At 49.0% G+C, this 22,813-nt stretch overlaps 1 protein-coding gene across 1 annotated transcript in view; it reads right to left on the bottom strand.

Annotated features, from left to right (window-relative positions):
• The window catches only part of LOC144798008 (neural-cadherin-like), a 566,884-nt gene that overhangs the window by 431,291 nt on the left and 112,780 nt on the right, over positions 1-22,813 (bottom strand). The window contains exons 11-12 of the mRNA XM_078668798.1: positions 20,124-20,291; positions 15,940-16,189 (exon numbers count right to left, since the gene is read on the bottom strand). Coding sequence (XP_078524924.1) covers positions 15,940-16,189; positions 20,124-20,291 — 418 coding nt within the window. The remainder of the gene's footprint in view (positions 1-15,939; positions 16,190-20,123; positions 20,292-22,813) is intronic.

Genomic DNA, 22,813 nt, shown 5'->3' on the forward strand with positions numbered 1-22,813 from the left:
GTGACTAAGAATGAAAGCAAGCAGCTATCAGTGCTGCACACCTCTGCAACAGTACGTGACTAAGAATGAAGGCAAGCAGCTATCAGTGCTGCACACCTCTGCAGCCGTACGTCATTAAGAATCAAGGCAAGCAGCTATCAGTGCTGCACACCTCTGCAGCAGAACGTGACTAAGAATGAAGGCAAGCAGCTATCAATGCTGCACACCTCTGCAACAGTACGTGACTAAGAATGAAGGCAAGCAGCTATCAGTGCTGCACACCTCTGCAGCAGTACGTGACTAAGAATGAAGGCAAGCAGCTATCAGTGCTGCACACCTCTGCAGCAGTACGTGACTAAGAATGAAAGCAAGCAGCTATCAGTGCTGCACACCTCTGCAACAGTACGTGACTAAGAATGAAGGCAAGCAGCTATCAGTGCTGCACACCTCTGCAGCAGTACGTGACTAAGAATGAAGGCAAGCAGCTATCAGTGCTGCACACCTCTGCAGCAGTACGTGACTAAGAATGAAAGCAAGCAGCTATCAGTGCTGCACACCTCTGCAACAGTACGTGACTAAGAATGAAGGCAAGCAGCTATCAGTGCTGCAAATCTCTGCAGCAGTACGTGCCTAAGAATGAAGGCAAGCAACTATCAGTGCTGTACACCTCTGCAACAGTACATGACTAAGAATGAAGGCAAGCAGCAATCAGTGCTGCACACCTCTGCTGCAGTACGTGACTAAGAATGAAATGAAGTGAAATACCAGTATTTGTAAATCACACAGATACCTCTGAAGTGGTATCCCGGCGCTGGGGGCCCTCAGGAAGATTAAGCAAGCTATTGGCCAGAGTCACATGGTGCTGGGCTAACCTGCTGCTGGCACCGGGGATCGAACCGTGAACCCCGTAGTCAGGTGTCAGGCACCCTGGCCGCTGCGCCACGCCTCTTCCACCTGAATGAAGGCAAGCAGCTATCAGTGCTGTACACCTCTTTGCTGCAGTACGTGACTAAGAATGAAGGTAAGCAGTTATCAGTGCTGCACACCTCTGCAGCAGTACGTGACTAAGAATGAAATGAAGTGAAATACCAGTATTTGTAAATCACACAGATACCTCTGAAGTGGTATCCCGGCGCTGGGGGCCCTCAGGAAGATTAAGCAAGCTATTGGCCAGAGTCACATGGTGCTGGGCTAACCTGCTGCTGGCACCGAACCGTGAACCCCGTAGTCAGGTTTCAGGCACCCTGGCCGCTGCGCCACGCCTCTTCCACCTGAATGAAGGCAAGCAGCTATCAGTGCTGCACACCTCTTTGCAGCAGTACGTGACTAAGAATGAAAGCAAGCAGCTATCAGTGCTGCACACCTCTTTCCTGCAGTACGTGACTAAGAATGAAGGCAAGCCGCTATCAATGCTGCACACCTCTGCAGCAGTACGTGACTAAGAATGAAGGCAAGCTGCTATCAGTGCTGCACACCTCTTTGCTGCAGTACATGACTAAGAATCAAGGCAAGCAGCTATCAGTGCTGCACACCTCAGCTGCAGAACGTGACTAAGAATGAAGGCAAGCAGCTATCAGTGCTGCATACCTCTGCAGCAGTACGTGACTAAGAATCAAGGCAAGCAGCTATCAGTGCTGTACACCTCTGCAGCAGTACGTGACTAAGAATGAAGGCAAGCAGCTATCAGTGCTGCACACCTCTGCAGCAGTACGTGACTAAGAATGAAGGCAAGCAGCTATCAGTGCTGCACACCTCTGCAGCAGTACGTGACTAAGAATGAAGGCAAGCAGCTATCAGTGCTGCACACCTCTGCAGCAGTACGTGACTAAGAATGAAGGCAAGGAGGGGCGTGGCTAGCAGCCAAGCATGGCGGCAGCGTGATGTGAGAGCTCCCTGAGGCGACACAGCCTTTTATAAAATCCGACACACTGATCCGCTACACTGCTCACCTGAAGGAGAGGCTACCGGGTCCGGGACCGATGTGACGCCGTCCGACCCTGTCCAGGTGAAAATCGGGTGCCGGGAACAGCATCGGCGCACCCTGCTGCCACTGGGCCTATAACAGAAATGCAGCACCGACCTCGAGTGGCTGCTGGATCCCGGCGGAAGTGAGGGCTAGTCGACCTGCCCACGGGGGAACCTCCCGCCCCCCTGACCGGATAGGCGCGGCGGGAGCACCACGCGCCACACAGTGAGTTTCTGGGGCACCACTGGAGCGTGGATAGGCGGACAGCCTACCGAAGCCGACAGTCGAAGACTGGGGGCTGCAGCGAGGGCGCTATCGCGCAAGAGACCGGACTGCCGGCGGCGCCCCACGTGTGCGTGCACCGCCCCGGAGGGGCCGAATACGGGACAGAGGCAGCGCTTGGGTGCAAGGAACCACCGGACCCCCCCCTTTTTCTTCAGCGGAGCTACAAATAAAAAATATATACCACTGAACACAGAATAACGCATTGGTGCCCCTGGGGTCAATAGGAAGCACAGGAGTTTTCTCGGAAGGGCCAGCGGGAGCCGGGAAGATCACAGGAACAACAGCGCTCCCAGCCTGAAGAGAGACAAGCGAGAAATACTCATGACGAAATAAGCCCCTGTGAGTCCCTACCCAGGCGAGCCCGCCTAGCAACGTGAGTGACCACACTGTAGGGCCGGCACAGGCAAACGCGGCACACCCTCAGGATCTACTGGGCCTGTGGGGGACTGAAGCACACTCAGCGGTTCGGTGCGCACCGTGGTTCTCACCGCTGAAGCACGTTCCTGGCCCTACTGCGACGCTGCGCGATAACTGTATGTGAGGAGCGGCATTGTGGGTCGCAGGCACCTCACACAGGCACTCGAATTGCAAACCGGTACAAGCCCTGAAGTAACGCGCAGTCCCCGGGGCTGAATCACACGAGCAGCTCTGTCGTGAATAGCCCTCCACGTTCGGATGGCCCCACCAGCTGCAGGGTAACACAGATTTCCGTAGTGCGGTACAAGGCTAAACTCACAGAGAGACTGAGACCACGATACGCTGCCCCTCCCTGGCTTCCACTGAGCACGGCAAGCAACTAGGCATACAGTGCCCACCTTCCTACCTGACACAGGGAACGATATCCAAGCCCCTCGAGCCATGGCGGGCAAAGGAACCAGGAGTGGGTCGACACAGGCCATGCTGGATAAATTCGCCTATAGCCAACATGGACAATCACAGGTCACTGGGCGCACCTCAACAGGCGCTAACCAAGAAACAGAGGGGACTAAGAGAGTGACACTGGAGGACATTATGAAAACCCTCTCTGAAGTGCGAACAACAGTGGGCTCCATTTCCTCGGAGGTGACTCTACTGCGAGCAAAAATGACTGAAAGGGTGTCCCAGGTAGAGGTTGTTACGAAGTCTCTCGTGGAGGACACCTCGGACCTGCAAGTGGCTATGGAGCATATGGAGAAGGTCACCAGGCAGCTGCAGGATAAGCTGGACGACCAAGAAGGGCGTTCGCGGAGGAATAATATACGCATCCTTGGCCTTCCGGAGACAGAAGGTAAACAGGCGATGGACCTCTACGTCGAAGACCTCATCAAAAATGGATTGCAACCTAAAGGACTATCGCACTTCTTTTCGGTGGAAAGGGCGCATAGGGTGCCTGGCGGCACACCCAAACCAGGAGCGGCGCCGCGACCTGTGTTGGCAAGACTGTTCAATTTTAGAGACAGGGATGCAATTCTTCAAGCGGCAAGAGTCTCCCCACCCATTAAAATCCAAAACTCAACCTTGGCTTTCTTTCCGGATTATACGGCGGAAGTGGCCAGACGCCGGAAGTCATTCAACGAGGTGAAGAAGGCGCTGCGAGACAGGGAATTGCCGTACTCAATGTTGTTCCCAGCCAAATTGCGGATTGTGGCCGAGGGTAAGACATGGTTTTTTGACAAGCCGGAAATGGCTCAGGAATGGCTTGACGGCTGGAGGCAAGTGGGACAACCTCACCGTCCACCTAGGGATCGATCGAACCGCAACGACACAGGGAGACGAACTGACCACCTGGAACAAAGAGGCGACGCAACGAAAATGGAATCCGAAGTGGACCGGAATCCAATTGACTCTGGACAACCGGCCCCAGTCTGAAGACAGAATAAGGACGGGATGGACTGTGGGCGTTGCATTGGACCCTGGGCCTGGTGAAGCGGAGTAGGGTGGGCAGAGCCGGTGCCTGTAGGGGCCTCACCGACCCCATGAGCAAGTAAGACAGTTGGGAAGGGGTTAAAGCACTCTGCGAAGTTGGGGATGCGGGCGGGGATATGTCCGTGGAGCAGGGGAGCAGGAAGGGGGGAAGGGAGGGGAGTTTTACAGTTGATGTTAATGTTAATAGTCATCACACATGCCACAAGGTACACGACTACATCTGATACAAAGCTATACCTTTGCACTGTCCTGAACCGACGCACCATGTTGACTCCGGTGACATCCTATCCAGAATACTAACCGGGCGATCCAATGGCCCAGCGGTTACACACTACACCCACTGAGGGCGCCCCTACGACGATAGATGTGCCCCCGCTGCGCCTGCTCTCTTGGAATGTCCGGGGACTGGGGGACAAAATAAAGAGGGGTTTAGTCCTGCAAGCCATTAAGCGCCAGAACCCTGACCTAATAATGCTCCAAGAAACGCACCTCTCTGGAACAACCTGTAAGGCGCTTGATAGACGCGGATATGTAATGGCAGTGCATGCAGAATTCACGACGGGCTCCAGGGGGGTGGGGATACTTATGAAAAAGTCGTCACCCTTTATGGTAGAACACCGCAAGACGGATGACCATGGTCGATTCGCAGCATTAATCGGCCAATGGGAAGGGAGGCCCCTCAATGTGGTGTCCGTCTTTGTCCCCCCAGCGCTCCATTCTATTACATTACCCGCCCTAGGTAAATTCCTCCTGGACCTCCCTGACGGGGACACAATCATAGGTGGGGACCTCAATGCAATTATCGACCCCACGTTGGATACCTACCCCGTCAGAGACCGCCCCCGGGGAACGGCCGCGCTCCCTGACTTTCTCGACGCCATGGGCATAACGGACGTGTGGCGGCAATTGCATCCCGCGACGACACAGTACACGTTTTACTCCGCTGCGCACAATAGCATGTCACGTATCGATTATTTTCTGTTCCTAGGGGTTGAACTGGGGACAGTAGACAAAATAGAGATCCTGCCAAGGGGCATATCTGACCATTCACCCATATCTCTCTCTCACTCACCACCAAAGAGAAAAAATGTGCCAGGCTCTACCCGCTATACCCAAACTATTTAAAAATCCCTCAGATTAGGAAGAAACTCAAGTCAGCAACCACACACTACTTCACAGAAAACACTGGTACGGTTTCCTCCCCCGCAGTCCTGTGGGAGGCGTACAAAACGGTCCTAAGGGGTGTAGCAATTGCGGCAGTCGCAGGTCACAAACGAGAATCCCGACGGGAACTCACAGAGCTCGAGCTGCTACTTCACAACGCGAACACCACTCACATGGCGAACCCCACACAGGACACAGCGCACTTACTACAGCTGCGACAGCAGCAATACCAGGCCCACCTTACAACGACAGTTCACGGCTGCATCGCACACACGACACATTGAATTTATGATGTAGGCGATAAAGCCGGAAAAATGCTGGCGTGGTTAGATAAGAGAGGAGGGAGCAATAGAGGGATACAAAGGCTTCACACGCAGGACGGACAGCTGCAGACACATCCGGAAGAAATAGTGCGCACCCTGGCGCGTCATTTTCAAGCGATATATACCCCAGAACACAACATTACCGCCTCGGCGGCGTCCATCTCACTCGAACACATTGATATCCCCAAGCTCCCACAGGAAGCAACGCGAGAGCTGGAGGTTGACCCGACTGAAGATGAAATTCAGTTAGCGATACAGGCGTTGCGGTCAGGTAGAGCGCTGGGCCCTAACGGATTGCCCGTGGAATGGTATAAATCGATGGCGTCCGTCCTCAGTAAACCACTACTAGACATGTATCTGGAGAGCCGGGATAAGGCGGAGTTACCGCTAGACCAGCGTACAGCCTCAATTGTGGCTATACCAAAGACGGACAAGCCCCCGACCGAATGCGCCTCGTACCGCCCAATTTCCCTCCTGAATGTGGAGGCCAAGGTTCTGGCAAAGTTACTAGCTAGCCGTCTGATGCAACACCTGCAGACACTGATCCACCCTGACCAGTCGGGCTTTATGCCTCACAGGAGTACGGCACTGAATCTTAGGCAGGTCCATGGGGTCCTGGCACGTGCACACCTTCTCTCTGAAAGGGCAGTGATTCTCTCCCTTGATGCCAAAATGGCTTTCGATCTAGTAGAATGGGAGTACCTTTTTGCAGTCCTAACACGTATGGGGTTTGGACCGAAGTATGTCGCATGGATATGACTACTTTACACAAAACCAGTGGCGCAAGTGGTAGTGAACGACAACATCTCACACACATTCCCGCTGGGACGGGGGACTAGGCAGGGGTGCCCGCTATCGCCATTGCTTTTTGCGCTAGTGCTGGAGCCCCTGGCAATTCTGATTAGAACAACGCCGTTGCTTAAGGGCATCGCGTGGGAGGATGGATGGGAAGACAGACTCTCCTTATACGCGGATGATATGCTCATATACATGGTTGACCCCGACAACGGAATCCCAGCCCTGCTGAATCTCTGTAACACACACGGGAGGTCATCAGGTTATACCCTGAACTGGTCCAAATCGGTGATATACATACTGAAGGGTCCGGAACCGAGGTTGGAGGCGGACTGCCCCCTGGCACTGACGTCGCACTCCTTCAAATATTTGGGCATCACCATTACAAATAACGCCACAGAGTTCTTTGAAGCAAACTTAAAACCGCCTCTAGAGCGCCTACGCGCAGACGTAAAACACTGGGCAACCCTGCCGCTGACCCTCCTCGGAAGAGCGGCTTTATATAAAATGATGGCGCTCCCCCGGTTCCTCTACATGCTAGAAAACACCCTGTATCTGGTCGCGCCACGATACTTCAAACAAGTAGCGGCTCTAGTCTCGAACCTGCTGTGGAATAATGGCCCGGCACGTATAGCTTATGATAAGTTGGTGAAAAGTTGGTATGAGGGAGGCATCGCTCTACCCAACGTTCAACTGTACTACTGGGCAGCCCAGCTTAAAATCATAAACTAGTGGATCCACGCCCCGAGAGCCGACCCGGCGTACAAGGCGGACTGGTCACAGCTGGGGACAGAAGGCATGCTTACGGTGCTATATGACAAGCCGCGCGTCAGGAGACTGGTGGGACCGACGCAGCACACAGCGGCCCTGGGGCATGTTGCACTAGCACGGTTGGGCTGGAAGGGGAAGATCACCAAAATGACACCGCTGTGGGACACGAAGTCTCTAGGGAACCTCAGATCGTGTAAAGGATTTACACAGTGGGATTACATAGGAATCTCCACGGTTGGGGACCTGTGGGACAAAGGGACGGTGATTTCCTTTCCACAGCTCCAACACCAGTATGGCCTGAGCCCCACCGAAACATTTCGATATGTACAAATTCGGCACGCACTGCTACAGTCTATCCCAGCGGGCACTGACATACCGGGCTCCTCGCCGCTAGAGGATAGACTACTGACTGACTTTATGCAACATAGCGCAACTTCCCTCATATATAAAAAACTGGTAAATAACTTAGAGGATCCCACATTGAAACTGCAAGAGAAATGGGTGGGAGAATTGGGCGGAGTTGATGAGTCAGAGTGGAATGAGGCCCTGGCCTCCCCGAGAGAGGTTGGCATCTCAGCTAAATTTAGGTTGGTGCAATTGAAAATCTTACACCGCATTTATTACACTAGGACGCTACTTCACAAAATACATAGAGCACCCCACCCCTTTTGTCTTAGAGGTTGTGGGGAGGAGGGGACACTGTTTCATACATTGTGGGAGTGCCCCAAGATACAGGAATTCTGGAGGCAGGTTATGCGCACTGTCTCGCAATCACTTAAAATCTCAGTACTACCCGAACCTCGCAAATGCTTGTTAAACATCTGGGACCCCAATGATCTGGATAGGTACGGGCTGCTGTGGGCCACACTGGCCATTACTGTAGCGAAACGAGACATTGCACAGAAGTGGGGGGCACCGGAACTTCCGACGGGGGGCAGGTGGGCTAAAAATATGGACGTGCTGATGGTATATGTCCTCAGAGCATGCCTCCGCAAATGGAACAAGGTATGGGCAGCATGGAATGTGTATAGGGGAGAGCTCTGTGAACCCCTGCCAGAAGGCGAAGACCTGGACTCAGAGGGGGAGGATGACTAGACCAATGGGTGTTGGATCGCTCGACTTCCACAAAACGAGCGAGTTACCATGTTGTACCGGATTTACAGGCGGGGAAGATGAGGGATTGACGGTGTAGCTGTCACCTTGCTGGACAAAAGTGCAAACTGTCAAATTGTGCTGACTCATGTTTACTGTTAAGTGTTAATGTTATGTAAATTAGAATACTGTAACGCAGGAAATGGAAGACATATTCATTGTGATGCAATCATTGACGTATGGATGCGTAGTTGAACCCATGTAGCTTATTGTTTAAGTAATAGTCATTATATGAACCGAATGTAATGAGGACGTGACACATACTATTTGAACGGATACTCGATTGTCGGATTACGGTTCACGTATTATCAGATCTGTACTAAACATGCCTTCATGCTAATAAAAAGAATAAAAAAAAAAAAAGAATGAAGGCAAGCTGCTATCAGTGCTGCACACCTCTTTGCTGCAGTATGTGACTAAGAATGAAGGCAAGCAGCTATCAGTGCTGCACACCTCTGCAGCAGTACGTGACTAAGAATGAAGGCAAGCTGCTATCAGTGTTGTACACCTCTTTGCAGCAGTACGTGACTAACAATAAAGGCAAGCAGCTATCAGTGCTGCACACCTCTGCAGCAGTACGTGACTAAGAATGAAGGCAAGCAGCTATCAGTGCTGCACACCTCTGCAGCAGTACGTGACTAAGAATGAAGGCAAGCAGCTATCAGTGCTGCACACCTCTGCAACAGTACGTGACTAAGAATGAAGGCAAGCAACTATCAGTGTTGCACACCTCTTTGCAGCAGTATGTGACTAAGAATGAAGGCAAGCTGCTATCAGTGCTGCAAACCTCTGCAGCAGTACGTGACTAAGAATGAAGGCAATCAGCTATCAGTGCTGCACACCTCTTTTCTGCAGTACGTGACTAAGAATGAAGGCAAGTAGCTATCAGTGCTACACACCTCTGCAACAGTACATTACTAAGAATGAAAGCAAGCAGCTATCAGTGCTGCACACCTCTTTGCAGCAGTACGTGACTAAGAATGAAAGCAAGCAGCTATCAGTGCTGCACACCTCTTTCCTGCAGTACGTGACTCAGAATGAAGGCAAGCCGCTATCAATGCTGCACACCTCTGCAGCAGTACGTGACTAAGAATGAAGGCAAGCTGCTATCAGTGCTGCACACCTCTTTGCTGCAGTACATGACTAAGAATCAAGGCAAGCAGCTATCAGTGCTGCACACCTCAGCTGCAGAACGTGACTAAGAATGAAGGCAAGCAGCTATCAGTGCTGCATACCTCTGCAGCAGTACGTGACTAAGAATCAAGGCAAGCAGCTATCAGTGCTGTACACCTCTGCAGCAGTCCGTGACTAAGAATGAAGGCAAGCAGCTATCAGTGCTGCACACCTCTGCAGCAGTACGTGACTAAGAATGAAGGCAAGCAGCTATCAGTGCTGCACACCTCTGCAGCAGTACGTGACTAAGAATGAAGGCAAGCAGCTATCAGTGCTGCACACCTCTGCAACAGTACGTGACTAAGAATGAAGGCAAGCAGCTATCAGTGTTGTACACCTCTTTGCAGCAGTATGTGACTAAGAATGAAGGCAAGCTGCTATCAGTGCTGCAAACCTCTGCAGCAGTACGTGACTAAGAATGAAGGCAATCAGCTATCAGTGCTGCACACCTCTTTGCTGCAGTACGTGACTAAGAATGAAGGCAAGCAGCTATCAGTGCTGCACACCTCTGCAGCAGTACGTGACTAAGAATGAAGGCAAGCTGCTATCAGTGCTGCACACCTCTTTGCTGCAGTATATGACTAAGAATCAAGGCAAGCAGCTATCAGTGCTGCACACCTCGGCTGCAGAACGTGACTAAGAATGAAGGCAAGCAGCTATCAGTGCTGCACACCTCTTTGCTGCAGTACGTAACTAAGAATGAAGGCAAGCATCTATCAGGGCTGCACACCTCTTTGCTGCAGTACGTGACTAAGAATTAAGGCAAACAGCTATCAGTGCTGCACACCTCTGCAGCAGTACGTGACTAAGAATGTATGCAAGCAGCTATCAGTGCTGCACACCTCTGCAGCCGTACGTCATTAAGAATCAAGGCAAGCAGCTATCAGTGCTGCACGCCTCTGCAGCAGAACGTGACTAAGAATGAAGGCAAGCAGCTATCAATGCTGCACACCTCTGCAGCAGTACGTGACTAAGAATGAAGGCAAGCAGCTATCAGTGCTGCACACCTCTTTGCTGCAATACATGACTAAGAATCAAGGCAAGCAGCTATCAGTGCTGCACACCTCTGCAACAGTACATTACTAAGAATGAAGGAAAGCAGCTATCAATGCTGCACACCTCTGCAACAGTACATTACTAAGAATGAAGGCAAGCAGCTATCAGTGCTGCACACCTCTTTCCTGCAGTACGTGACTAAGAATGAAGGCAAGCAGCTATCAATGCTGCACACCTCTGCAGCAGTACGTGACTAAGAATGAAGGCAATCAGCTATCAGTGCTGCACACCTCTGCAACAGTACGTGACTAAGAATGAAGGCAAGCAGCTATCAGTGCTGCACACCTCTTTGCTGCAATACATGACTAAGAATCAAGGCAAGCAGCTATCAGTGCTGCACACCTCTGCAACAGTACATTACTAAGAATGAAGGAAAGCAGCTATCAGTGCTGCACACCTCTTTGCAGCAGTACGTGACTAAGAATGAAAGCAAGCAGCTATCAGTGCTGCACACCTCTTTCCTGCAGTACGTGACTAAGAATGAAGGCAAGCAGCTATCAATGCTGCACACCTCTGCAGCAGTACGTGACCAAGAATGAAGGCAAGCTGCTATCAGTGCTGCACACCTCTTTGCTGCAGTACATGACTAAGAATCAAGGCAAGCAGCTATCAGTGCTGCACACCTCGGCTGCAGAATGTGACTAAGAATGAAGGCAAGCAGCTATCAGTGCTGAATACCTCTGCAGCAGTACATGACTAAGAATCAAGGCAAGCTGCTATCAGTGCTGCACACCTCTGCAGCAGTACGTGACTAAGAATGACGGCAAGCAGCTATCAGTGCTGCACACCTCTGCAGCAGTACGTGACTAAGAATGAAGGCAAGCATCTATCAGTGCTGCACACCTCTTTCCTGCAGTGCGTGACTAAGAATGAAGGCAAGCCGCTATCAATGCTGCACACCTCTGCAGCAGTATCTGACTAAGAATGAAGGCAAGCAGCTATCAGTGCTGCAAACCTCTTTGCTGCAGTACGTGACTAAGAATGAAGGCAAGCAGCTATCAGTGCTGCACACCTCGGCAGCAGAACGTGACTAAGAATGAAGGCAAGCAGCTATCAGTGCTGCACACCTCTGCAGCCGTACGTCATTAAGAATCAAGGCAAGCAGCTATCAGTGCTGAACACCTCTGCAGCAGTACGTGACTAAGAATGAAGACAAGCAGCTATCAGTGCTGCACACCTCGGCAGCAGAACGTGACTAAGAATGAAGGCAAGCAGCTCTCAGTGTTGCACACCTCTGCAGCCGTACGTCATTAAGAATCATGGCAAGCAGCTATCAGTGCTGAACACCTCTGCAGCAGTACGTGTCTAAGAATGAAGGCAATCAGCTATCAGTGGCACACACCTCTGTGCGGTATTACATCACTACGAATCAAGGTAAGTACATGGTGAAAAGCTCTGTGCAGCAGCACTTCACTAGGAATTAAGGCAAGTAGCTATGAATGCTACTCACCTCTGAGTAGACAGCTGTGCATCAAGGAGAATCAAGGCAAGTAGCTATGAATGCTACTCACCTCTGGGTAGACAGCTGTGCACCAAGGAGAATCAAGGCAAGTAGCTATGAATGCTACTCACCTCTGGGTAGACAGCTGTGCACCAAGGAGAATCAAGGCAAGTAGCTATGAATGCTACTCACCTCTGGGTAGACAGCTGTGCACCAAGGAGAATCAAGGCAAGTAGCTATGAATGCTACTCACCTCTGGGTAGACAGCGGTGCACCAAGGAGAATCAAGGCAAGTAGCTATGAATGCTACTCACCTCTGGGTAGACATCTGTGCACCAAGGAGAATCAAGGCAAGTAGCTATGAATGCTACTCACCTCTGGGTAGACAGCTGTGCACCAAGGAGAATCAAGGCAAGTAGCTATGAATGCTACTCACCTCTGGGTAGACAGCTGTGCACCAAGGGGAATCAAGGCAAGTAGCTATGAATGCTACTCATCTCTGGGTAGACAACTGTGCACCAAGGAGAATCAAGGCAAGTAGCTATGAATGCTACTCACCTCTGGGTAGACAGCTATGCACCAAGGAGAATCAAGGCAAGTAGCTATCAGTGCTGCACCCCTTTATGCAGCAGTACATCAATAAGAATGAAGGCAAGCAGCTATCAGTGCTGCCCTCCTTTTTACACCATGTATCATTTATAATCCAGGTGAACATATATGAGTTCTCAACAATTAATGTCATTCCTTGCCCAATCATGTTTTTGGTGGGAGTAGTCTATGAGCCTAGAGGGTCGAATTGGGCCACAAACTAAGTGTGCCTTATATGAAATTATAAGACCATAAGCTGGTACTCCTTTTTAGCCTCCTCCACCAAGACCATGTGGTTATATTTGCTTTGAACAACTCTAAATGGGACTATGGGAACATGCTCTATTCTAGCCTCCAACATTATTAACCAAGCCGACTTCAATTGGAGCAAAGCAGCTTCTCCTCTAGTTTGTACTCTTTCTAAATGCTATTCTAGCTTCAAGTCTGAGATGACTGCTTCACTGGCTACCCGTGCAACTGAAAATTCTATTCAAGATTCTGATCCAGGTTTACCAAGAATTTGCCTCCGGGTTGCACCACTTTTGTAGCTCAGCCCTGAGGCAAAATCGATATTGGGATTTACCAATACTAAGCCGCAAAAATCAAGATCTGAGTGCCCTTGCACAGGATTTTATCTCAGAAGTATAACTCCCGCACAGGCCAATTCCCGGATGACCTGCCAACTTCCTTACATACGTAGTACTACAAACACAGCCAACACGAGGTGTAGTTTTGTTGTGGTCGTTGTTGGCCGCAGATTTATTACCATCATATACCAACTCACTTTCTGCCCCTTGAGCATAACTTTTTTATGGCCAGGGGCATAAATCATTATCATGGCCTAACATAAATCATGTGCCATACCTTATCCGTATGTCATAAATCATTTTGTGTCATGAAAAACTGGACGTCATACATGATTGGCGTCGCTTGTCATAAATCATTTGTCATAACTCATTTTGCCGGTCATAAATCATTTGTCTGTCATCACTCATTTGCATATCATAGGATCATACATCATGTGTCATAAATCATTTGTGTACCATAAATCATTTGTGTCATGGACCGTCATAACTTGGACATCATATATCATTTGTGTTACATTGTCATAAATCGTTTGTCATCCATCCTTCCTGGTCATAAATCATTTGCTTGTCATACCTCCTTTGTATCTCATAGAATCGTGAATCACCATGACAGTTCGTTATTCCGCTCTCTTATGAGTCCAACTTGTTCCGTTGTTTTCTACGCTCCTTTGCGTGTGGGGTGTAGCCTCTCCCCAGAGTTAGGCCCCAACTCGCTACCTTGCTAGTCTCTTTTTGTGCCCTGCCGTCTGGCTGGGTCTGGGCTGCGAGCGTCGTCTCTGTTTGCTACCCCTTTTTGTCAGGCCTACTCACCCTGCCGTTCGGCATCCCATAGTGAGTGGCCCTCCTTCTACACACCACCCCGTCGGTGTGTCTCCAAAACCAACCGCTGTACCTCTCTTATCCGCCAGCACTGCAACACTGCTGGTGCATAGGTGTGGGTGGGTGGGACTTGAAAAACATTCTGTGCCGCTCCCCAACTCCACGATGTAGTGAGGAGCTGCAGTATGGGGAGCAGCGTCTTATCCCCCGCAATTTTCCCGCCGTGCAACGGGCGGTTGCTGCCATCTAGGGAAGGGTCCAACCTCACCTGGCCCCCCCAATTGGCCAGGCGACTAGGCGCCAACCTGGCACAAGTTTTGCCGCGCTGAAAGTGCCCCTTCTGCTTCTGGGCGCTTTCCGGCGGCTGGAACAGGATCCTTCCTGGGCTCTGGCGTCCGTTAAGGCACCGGCCCTCGAGGCCCCCTGCGGGGGCGGCCTCTGCAAAAACAATGCAAAGCATAATGCTGCCTTGCATTATCTTTCGTTCAGGAGGCGTTACATGGGTGGAACATGAGCATCCGCCCATGTATTTTGATGCAAACCTATATTACCCAAAGTCGCTAAACATGGGTTTGAGCCAAAGTCGAGCGCCTAGTCAAGGCTCACATAAGGGCCAGAAATAGCTTTATTTCTCCTCGTTACTTCCTCTTTGAAGAGGAATAAGCCTCTAAGAATAGTTTTCCTGCAGGAAAGTATCCCTTCTTGCACAAAAACTGTTCTGACCACAGCGCAGGCATCCTTGTGTCGTGGTGCAATGGTGCCTGCGTTGGCGCTAGGCTGCCAGAAGTGTGCCAGTGCTAAGAGAGAGCAGCAACGTGCCATATCTTAATGGCACATTTCTGCTCTCGCAGTGCAGCAAATCCCCTTGCTGAGCTGCGTTAACGTTTAGTAAACCTGGGCTTTTATGTTTAATCTACAAGTGTCTAAATGGTGCCTAACTGGGGCACAAGTTTACCTAAAGCAGTTTGATACTGCTCCTCATGCACCATCTTAAGAAAGAATTAACGGTCCAATTCACAAAAGAAATCATAAATCCGGACTCACGGAAGTACTGTTCATCATGGGGCAGATTTACAATTGTCTCCCATTCACAAAACTCTGCAATACTATACCTCGAAAATTGCACATGTCGCGACTTTCCTGACATACTACTTACTAAGTCAGGTGAGTTTTTGGAGACTATTTCACATTGAAGAACTGTACGTAGGGTACGATTATGATCTATGAACAGGCTGCCAAATGTGAGAATGCACATTTTTTTCTTTCTGCTTTTCTCCATGGTGAAAACAGTTTCCTCTTCGTTGAACCCTGTCCCCCTATTTACAGACCATTTTCTCTGATCTTTCCCAAGATGGCAAAATGTTGATGTCTTTTCCAAGATGCCAAAGGGTGGGAAAGGAGTTAGTGAAGGTCCACAAATTAACAAGTTTATGGATGTTTACAAATGTACATGGGATACTACACCATGATGCGCCCATCCCTTGCTTGGACTTACTCTGCCTATTTGTACACACTTGTGGCATACAACTACGCTGTAGTAAATACATTTATAGCGGTTAGATCAACAACTGAATGCCTTGGCAGTCGTAAATTGGGCCCTAAATTATCTACCCTATAGTCTACTGTGAACCCTTCAACCATTTCTCTTCCATAGTTTCTAGAGATACTATTTGGTTCTCCTTGTTCAGACATGCTTGCTGCAGTCAAAGGATATTGAAATCAAATTAACTACATGGTGTCCATCCTTCTGTAGCTGCATGTTGATGACCATCTAAACAAGGACCCATCAGCACTGCCCACCCTTTCTGCAGTAGTCTTTCTATGGCCACAAAGATAGGCTACCATCAGAGCAGGTCCCTAGTTGCCATATTACATGGCTCTCAGCATGTTACACGTCTCTGAAGAGGATGTCCATGCATCATTTGATCTTCTTACCTGTTAAATTGATGTGGATGGTCGCAAACGCGGCCAATGGCACGGTGGCGACATTCTGCGCCCGGACCTTCAGCAGGAAATTCTTCGTGCTCTCGTAATCCAAAGGCTCAGCCACCAGCACAGAAGCAGATCCGTCTTCTCTGTTTGGGGTCAGGTAGAAGTGGATGGGCATGTTTGTTTCCGGAACAAGCCCCTCCTCCAGAATATAGGTCACACGAGGGTCGCCCAGAGGAGAGTTTGCTTTAATGGTCTGTCCAACGAAAAATAATAAGCAGATATTTAGGAACTCCTTTTCTTACAGACATAGGCTAATATAACAAGAAAGCACTTGCAAATATGCAAAGGTAAAAGTAAAGCATGCTTTGATTACATCACATATTAAACCCATGGAACGCTGAGCATTACATCCACTTTCTAATACAAATTTTTCATCAAGGAATCAATAATATGTGGGATAAAGTACCCTCTGTAATGATATTCTAAGTCACCAAGGATTTGTTTTCGGCTTTTACAGAAAGGATGCCGAAGACCAAGTTTCTTTATAAAGACATGGAACTCTGAGGAGACGTATAATCGCCTTATAATGAACGACAGAGGGTATCATAATTAAGGTTCCCTGTTTTCCGCTTTTACTTTTTTTTACGTTAAATACAGACAGAAAAACATTTATTTTCTTGTCTGTATTTATTTTTAAGTGTGGATAAAAATAGAAATTGGGTTGCTTTTTAAGTGATTCTAAATACTGTCTGCCATGACACCCAGATCAATAGCTGTGTGGGTTGATAGATGAGGAGGGTTAAAAAAAAAAAAGGAATTTTAGAAAAGAGGCTTAAACAGCAGGAGATAAGCACAAGGTTGATACTTAAATTTGCATATGTTCATATAAGTGCATTGATTTATCTTCAGCGGATGTTCATATCAGTAAAACCTGGCGGACATTCAAGCATGGGTGCATATTTATCGGTTCAATAAATGTGGAAATAATCCTGTTACAGCTTAATTTTTTTCACATAACCCAAAAATATTTATAGATAAATACAGATAAAATTTGCAAAAAATAAATATGGATAAATACTGAAGGAAGTGTCAAGAAAAAAATAAATACCATAAAACCGGGAGCCCAAGTCATAATCTATATGATAAAGGGTCACAGCATTACCCTTCCCCAAAAGAAACTTATTTTTTTGATCTCTTGCTGATTAATATGAAATAGTATGATTGCAGCTATCTATACTATAATATAATAAAGAGAGATCCCAAACCTTTGATGCGGGTAATCTCAGGAACCACAGCACCAATCACAACACCCAATACAGCGTTGGAAAGGGCAGTTGCAGCAGAAGGACATGGGCTATGCAGACGCCCACCATATACATTTAAAAGGTAAAAGAACCGTGCCAGCAAAGTAGTCCCTTGTGGGCGTGTCTGCGTTGTGCTGTGGGCGTGTGCTGGGGACGTGACAAACGCTGGGGGCGTGTCGCACGTTCCGCCCTTCATGCCATGTCTCATATCGTGTGCTAATCCCACCCTGCTCCCTTTAAATACCCCTGCATCCCATAATCATAACCCACCCTTACTCCTTAAAATACCCCAACACCCTTAAACACTAACCCATCTTAACCCTATAAATGTACCCTGCACCCCAAAACCCAAACCTATCCCTAAACCCTTAAAATACCCCTGTACCCCAAAACCCAAACCTAGCCCTGAACCCTATAAATACCCCTGTACCTCAAAACCCAAACCTACCCCTGAACCCTAAAAATACCCCTGTACCCCAAAACCCAAACCTTGCCCTGAACCCTAAAAATACCACTGTACCCCAAAACCTCCCCTGAACCCTAAAATACCCCGTACCCCAAAACCCAAACCTAGCCCTGAACCCTTAAAATACCCCTGTACCCCAAAACCCAAACCTAGCCCTGAACACTAAAAATACCCCTGTACCCCAAAACCCAAATCTAGCCCTGAACCCTAAAAATAACCCTGTACCCCAAAACCCAAACCTACCCCTGAACCCTAAAATACCCCTGTACCCCAAAACCCAAACCTAGCCCTGAGCCCTAAAAATACCCCTGTACCCCAAAACCCAAACCTAGCCCTGAACCCTTAAAATACCCCTGTACCCCAAAACCCAAACCTACCCTTGAACCCTAAAAATACCCCTATACCCCAAAACCCAAACCTAGCCCTGAACCCTAAAAATATGCCTGTACCCCAAAACCCATACCTATCCCTAAACCCTAAAACTACCCCTGTACCCCATAACCCAAAACTATATCTGAACCCTTAAGAAACCCAAACACCCCAAAACATATACCTCAGTACCCCAAAACATATACCCCTATACCCATACTTACCTTATCCAAACATGAAAAAAAACATGCTTTTACCATTCATGCAATTACAACGAATTTCGTTGTAAATGTATGCTTGCTAAAAGCATATAAAATGTAATGCCATGCGTTATAATGGCATTGCTGAGTCATGCTACTTTCGTAATGAAAGTATGGGGAGTGATGGTATGCGGAAAGAAAGTACATTGGTGGCACGGCGGCCCACATCTCCAGCAACATACTCATATTTTTTCACCACCCATTTGAAAAATGCACAGGTCTCTCTCATTGATGGCCAGCACCGACATACACTTTTAGACACACCTTCCACCACACGTTCTAGAACTGCGAACTTTAGAGCTGGGGAGCTACGTTCGAATCTCGGCATCAGCTCAACATCCTGTGATTCAGGCAAATCGCTTTGTCTCCCCGTGCCACAAATGAATGTGTTCTTCAGTAATGTAAATTGTGCTCATGCCATGTTGTCGAGTTCGCACTATATAATATTGCAAGGAAAAATAAAGTAGGGAAACTCGAGTTCAAACACTACTGAACGCGCACTCTTAAGTGCATCAGCAGTGCACTGTGAATCGGAGCGTTTCACAGGCCTGTCACAGATAAGAAATGCTATCAAAACGAAATCCTACAAAACAATATACTACTGGCCGGCAGCAATTCATACCCGGACAACGTCGGGACGGGCTGCTACTATCAGTATAAAGTGCTGTAGTTCAGAATGTATACTAACTTATGGGGCGATTGCTGCTTCCTGTAATGAACGATAGTTGGGCAAGAAATTAATATCATCTTTCTGATAATGGCTCTTTGTTTTCAGGAAAACAGATCAGAAGAGCTTAAATGCTAGTTCTCATTTTTTTCATTGTTGAAACAGCAGGTGTAACTCTGTTCGAAGATCTGTTGCTTTTGGCAGAAGAGATAGTGACGTCACAACACACCTTTAATAAGTTATTACCATTAGCTACACCATTTTCTTTTACAGGTTATCGCAGTGATACCACAGCAAAACTGTAATAAGAAAATTAGAGACAGGTTTTTATAAAAGGATTGCAGGCTTCCATGTATTACAATTTTCTATGAACAAATTGATAGCCCTGTTCCCAGGTTAGCCTCAAATCCCCTCTTTTTTTGTGCGGCCCATTTTTAGAACAGAGATTATAGCATGCACTAAATTGTACGATACTTACAGTGGCGGCAAACACAGGTTATGGAGGATAACAGAATACGAATTTGCTGTCATTACTTTAGGGAAAGCAGAGCTCATTTTACAGAACAACCATTCAACCACAGAAGAAGGTTGTTGTGAAGGGTGTTGGAAAAAGAAGTGAAGGAATATGGTGAGGGATATCTGAAGCTTCTGAGGGGGGCTAAAACTGAGAGAGTGATGCAGTGAATGTATCTGTCAAAAATCAAATAATGTAAATTCATGTTGTAGTTTGCCATCAGTCAATTTAATATTATACCATTTCATTGGAACTCAGTAGGATAGCTCAAGTTCAACATTGTTCTAGACTGGGAAAAACAACAATACAATAATGTGAGAACAACACAAAACACAATTGTAGAATACAACACTTTTCTCAGAGGTGCTAAAATAAACTAAAAAAACAGACCCAATCAGACCACATAAAAGGCAGAATGAAGGACATCTAAAAATTTTAAATTCCTACCATGTGGTCAATAAACGAGCCCAATGAGCTTCAGGGGCCATTATATGACCTCTGTGTGACCAGATTCAAGGCAGGCTTCATTGTTTAAGTGTATAAGGATGCAAGTGATGAGCATAGAGCTATGGGCAGTAGGCGTAGAAAGGCGACCCAAAGTTCTTACCACAATGGCCATGTCTCTCATGGTGTTCTCCGGGATGACTATCTCGTAACTGTCCTTCTCCCACACCGGGGGCTGGTTCTTGGCATTGGTAATGGTCACCGCCAGCTCCACCTGACTGCTCCTATTACCTCCATCCGTGGCAATAATCCCCTGAGTTATGAAGGATCTCTGAAAAAGAAGAGCAAACACATCTTCGGGTACTGTTTGAGAGGCATGTTGTGGGCGTGAAGAAGAGTGATCGGCCCAAAGTGCGAAGAGTTAATCAGTGAAGGAGACGTGGAAGGGCAGGAGGGCACTTCTTGCCCTGTCCTCAGAAGGGGTGCCTGTATTCTTAAAAAAACAGGCAAATTGTCCACCCTTTAAAGGGAAATTCCACCCACGCTTTTGCCTCGGTGTTGCCACATTTCTCATACTTCCCTGTTTTTTGGGGTGTTCGAGGAGGAGGATAGAGATGCTTACAGCCTTCTTGAAGCTTTGACGTAGGAGCTTTTTCCCACCAGAACTATAACAGACTGAGTGCCACTTAAGACAGCACTGCAAGCAGGTTAAAGGAAACAGAGGAGTGGAGGGTTATGGGAACTGGTAAGGAGGATAAGGATAAGGAATCTATGCTAATAGGAGGGATCCAGATGAAAGTGAGGAGGACCGGAAATGCACTTTGCTATGAGTGTGAGTGTGACGGGGAGGACTTGGGGCCGCCTGGCTTACCTGTCTCGCCTCTCTTTGACCAGCATGCAGGGGCCTGGAGAGGAACAGAAGACCAGAACGACACGGAGACAGACGATATTGGAGGTCCCTGTTTCTTTAATTGGGCGGAGCTGGACAGCGATATCGTCACCGGACACGCCCCCTCGGCTCAGGTAAATGCTGCCCAGGAACACTCACAGGTGTGTTATGCACTCGGAGGAGACAGAGGTGAGAGCGACGGCGAGCGAAGTGAAGAGGAGGAAGAGCGGAGATCAAGAGCGGAGACGGAGAGGCGGGAGCAGAGGAGAGAAGGAGAAGGAGGAGCGGAACATCGGAGGCAGGAGACGGAGACGGGAGAGGAGACGAGAGACCATCTGAGACAAGAGACCGAGACGAAACCGGCGGAGAGAGGACGACGGGGAAAGCCAGGAGGCCAACAAGAAGGCTCTTCGCCCAGCCACACTTCATCGAGGGAAGTGTGGCTACCAGAGGTACGGTCACGGCTTGCGGGCTGGGCGGGCTTTAAGTGGGCGAAACCCCCGTAGAAATACCACACTCACACTCTAAGCACTACCCCCCCCCCTCACTACCCAGCACCATAGAGCCGAGACGGAGAGTTGTGCACGTGTGATTCCTCACCCCTTTACCCCTGTGATATCGGTCTGACCAGCATTCTAAAACGCTGTTGTCTTTTCTTTCTACACGAACGAGACGGCAAGACACCGTGGAGGAAAAGGATCGGACCCCCAGTCCCAGAAGACACCGGGACGAGAGGAGAACAGCGTCAGAGAAACGCCTTCAAAGATTCACTGAGGAGGCAGAGACAGCGCTTCCTTACTATCGCAAAACCATACATCGTAAATGCACTTTTAAGCTAATAAAGCCTGCGTTACCCAGAGTACCGGTGTCTGTTAGTCTCTTTGAGGGGACCGTACCCCTGCCCCCACACACGCCCACTCCCACGCCTACTGGCATAGCTCAGGACAGCCCCGAGGCGCCACAAGTGGTGGAGAATGCGGGCATTGCGATAGCCATCTGGGAACAGAAGATGGAGGAATTGCTGCAACGGCTAGTGAAAGGACAGGAGCAGTTGGGGTGGGCCATAGAACAGCAGATAGCCACCGCCCAAGCAGACAGAGACGTTCTCAGGGACTCTGTGGTGAAGAGCCTGGGGGAGCTGCAACCGGTAAGGATTGATCAGGCCGGCAACCCGGTGCGGGAAGCAAGACAACACCCCCCCACCCCATCCGGCATATCCCTGCAAAAGTATGTTGCAGGAGAAGACCCAGACGCCTTCCTCGTAAATTTCGAGAGAGTAGCCCTTGCGTGCGGATGGCCGTTAGAGAAATGGCCGTTCTTTCTGGCCCCTCTGTTGACAGGAGAAGCCCAGGCCGCTTACCAGGTGGCCAATGGGAACGGGCAGACGCCTTATGCACAGATAAAAGTCATTATACTGGACCACCTAGGGTTAGACGCAGAAGCATATCGCGTACGCTTCCGCAAGGAAAGAGGGACCCCAGGCGATAACCCTAAGACTTTGTTCTTCCACCTGAAGGCAGCAGCCGATAAGTGGCTGACCCCCGCCCAGAGTACCAAGGAGGCCATAATGGACAAAATCTATCTGGAGCAATATCTGGAGGCTCTGCCATTCGGGACACAATGTTGGTTAAGGCAGCACTCCAACCTGACCACCGCACAAGCCATAGAAATGGCCTCAACGTTCTCAAGGGCTCAACCCCGGCTACATCCTATGGAACCCGAAAAGAACGTAAGAACTCCACTTCGAGTGGACCGGAAACCCCGACCCCCTCCCGGGCTACCTGCACCCAGACCTCTAAACCCTGACTTGGCCCCTATGAGAGGCCCGCAATGCTTCGATTGCGGCACATGGGGACACATTGCTAGATTTTGCCCAAGGAAGAGGATACAGGAGGAACCCATGGATGTTGGCTATCTACCACAAGCAGTGATGTTTTCAGCGGAGCTGGGAGGGGCATACCACG

Source organism: Lissotriton helveticus, chromosome 12 (assembly GCF_964261635.1).
Source record: "Lissotriton helveticus chromosome 12, aLisHel1.1, whole genome shotgun sequence".
Classification (NCBI taxonomy): domain Eukaryota; kingdom Metazoa; phylum Chordata; class Amphibia; order Caudata; family Salamandridae; genus Lissotriton; species Lissotriton helveticus.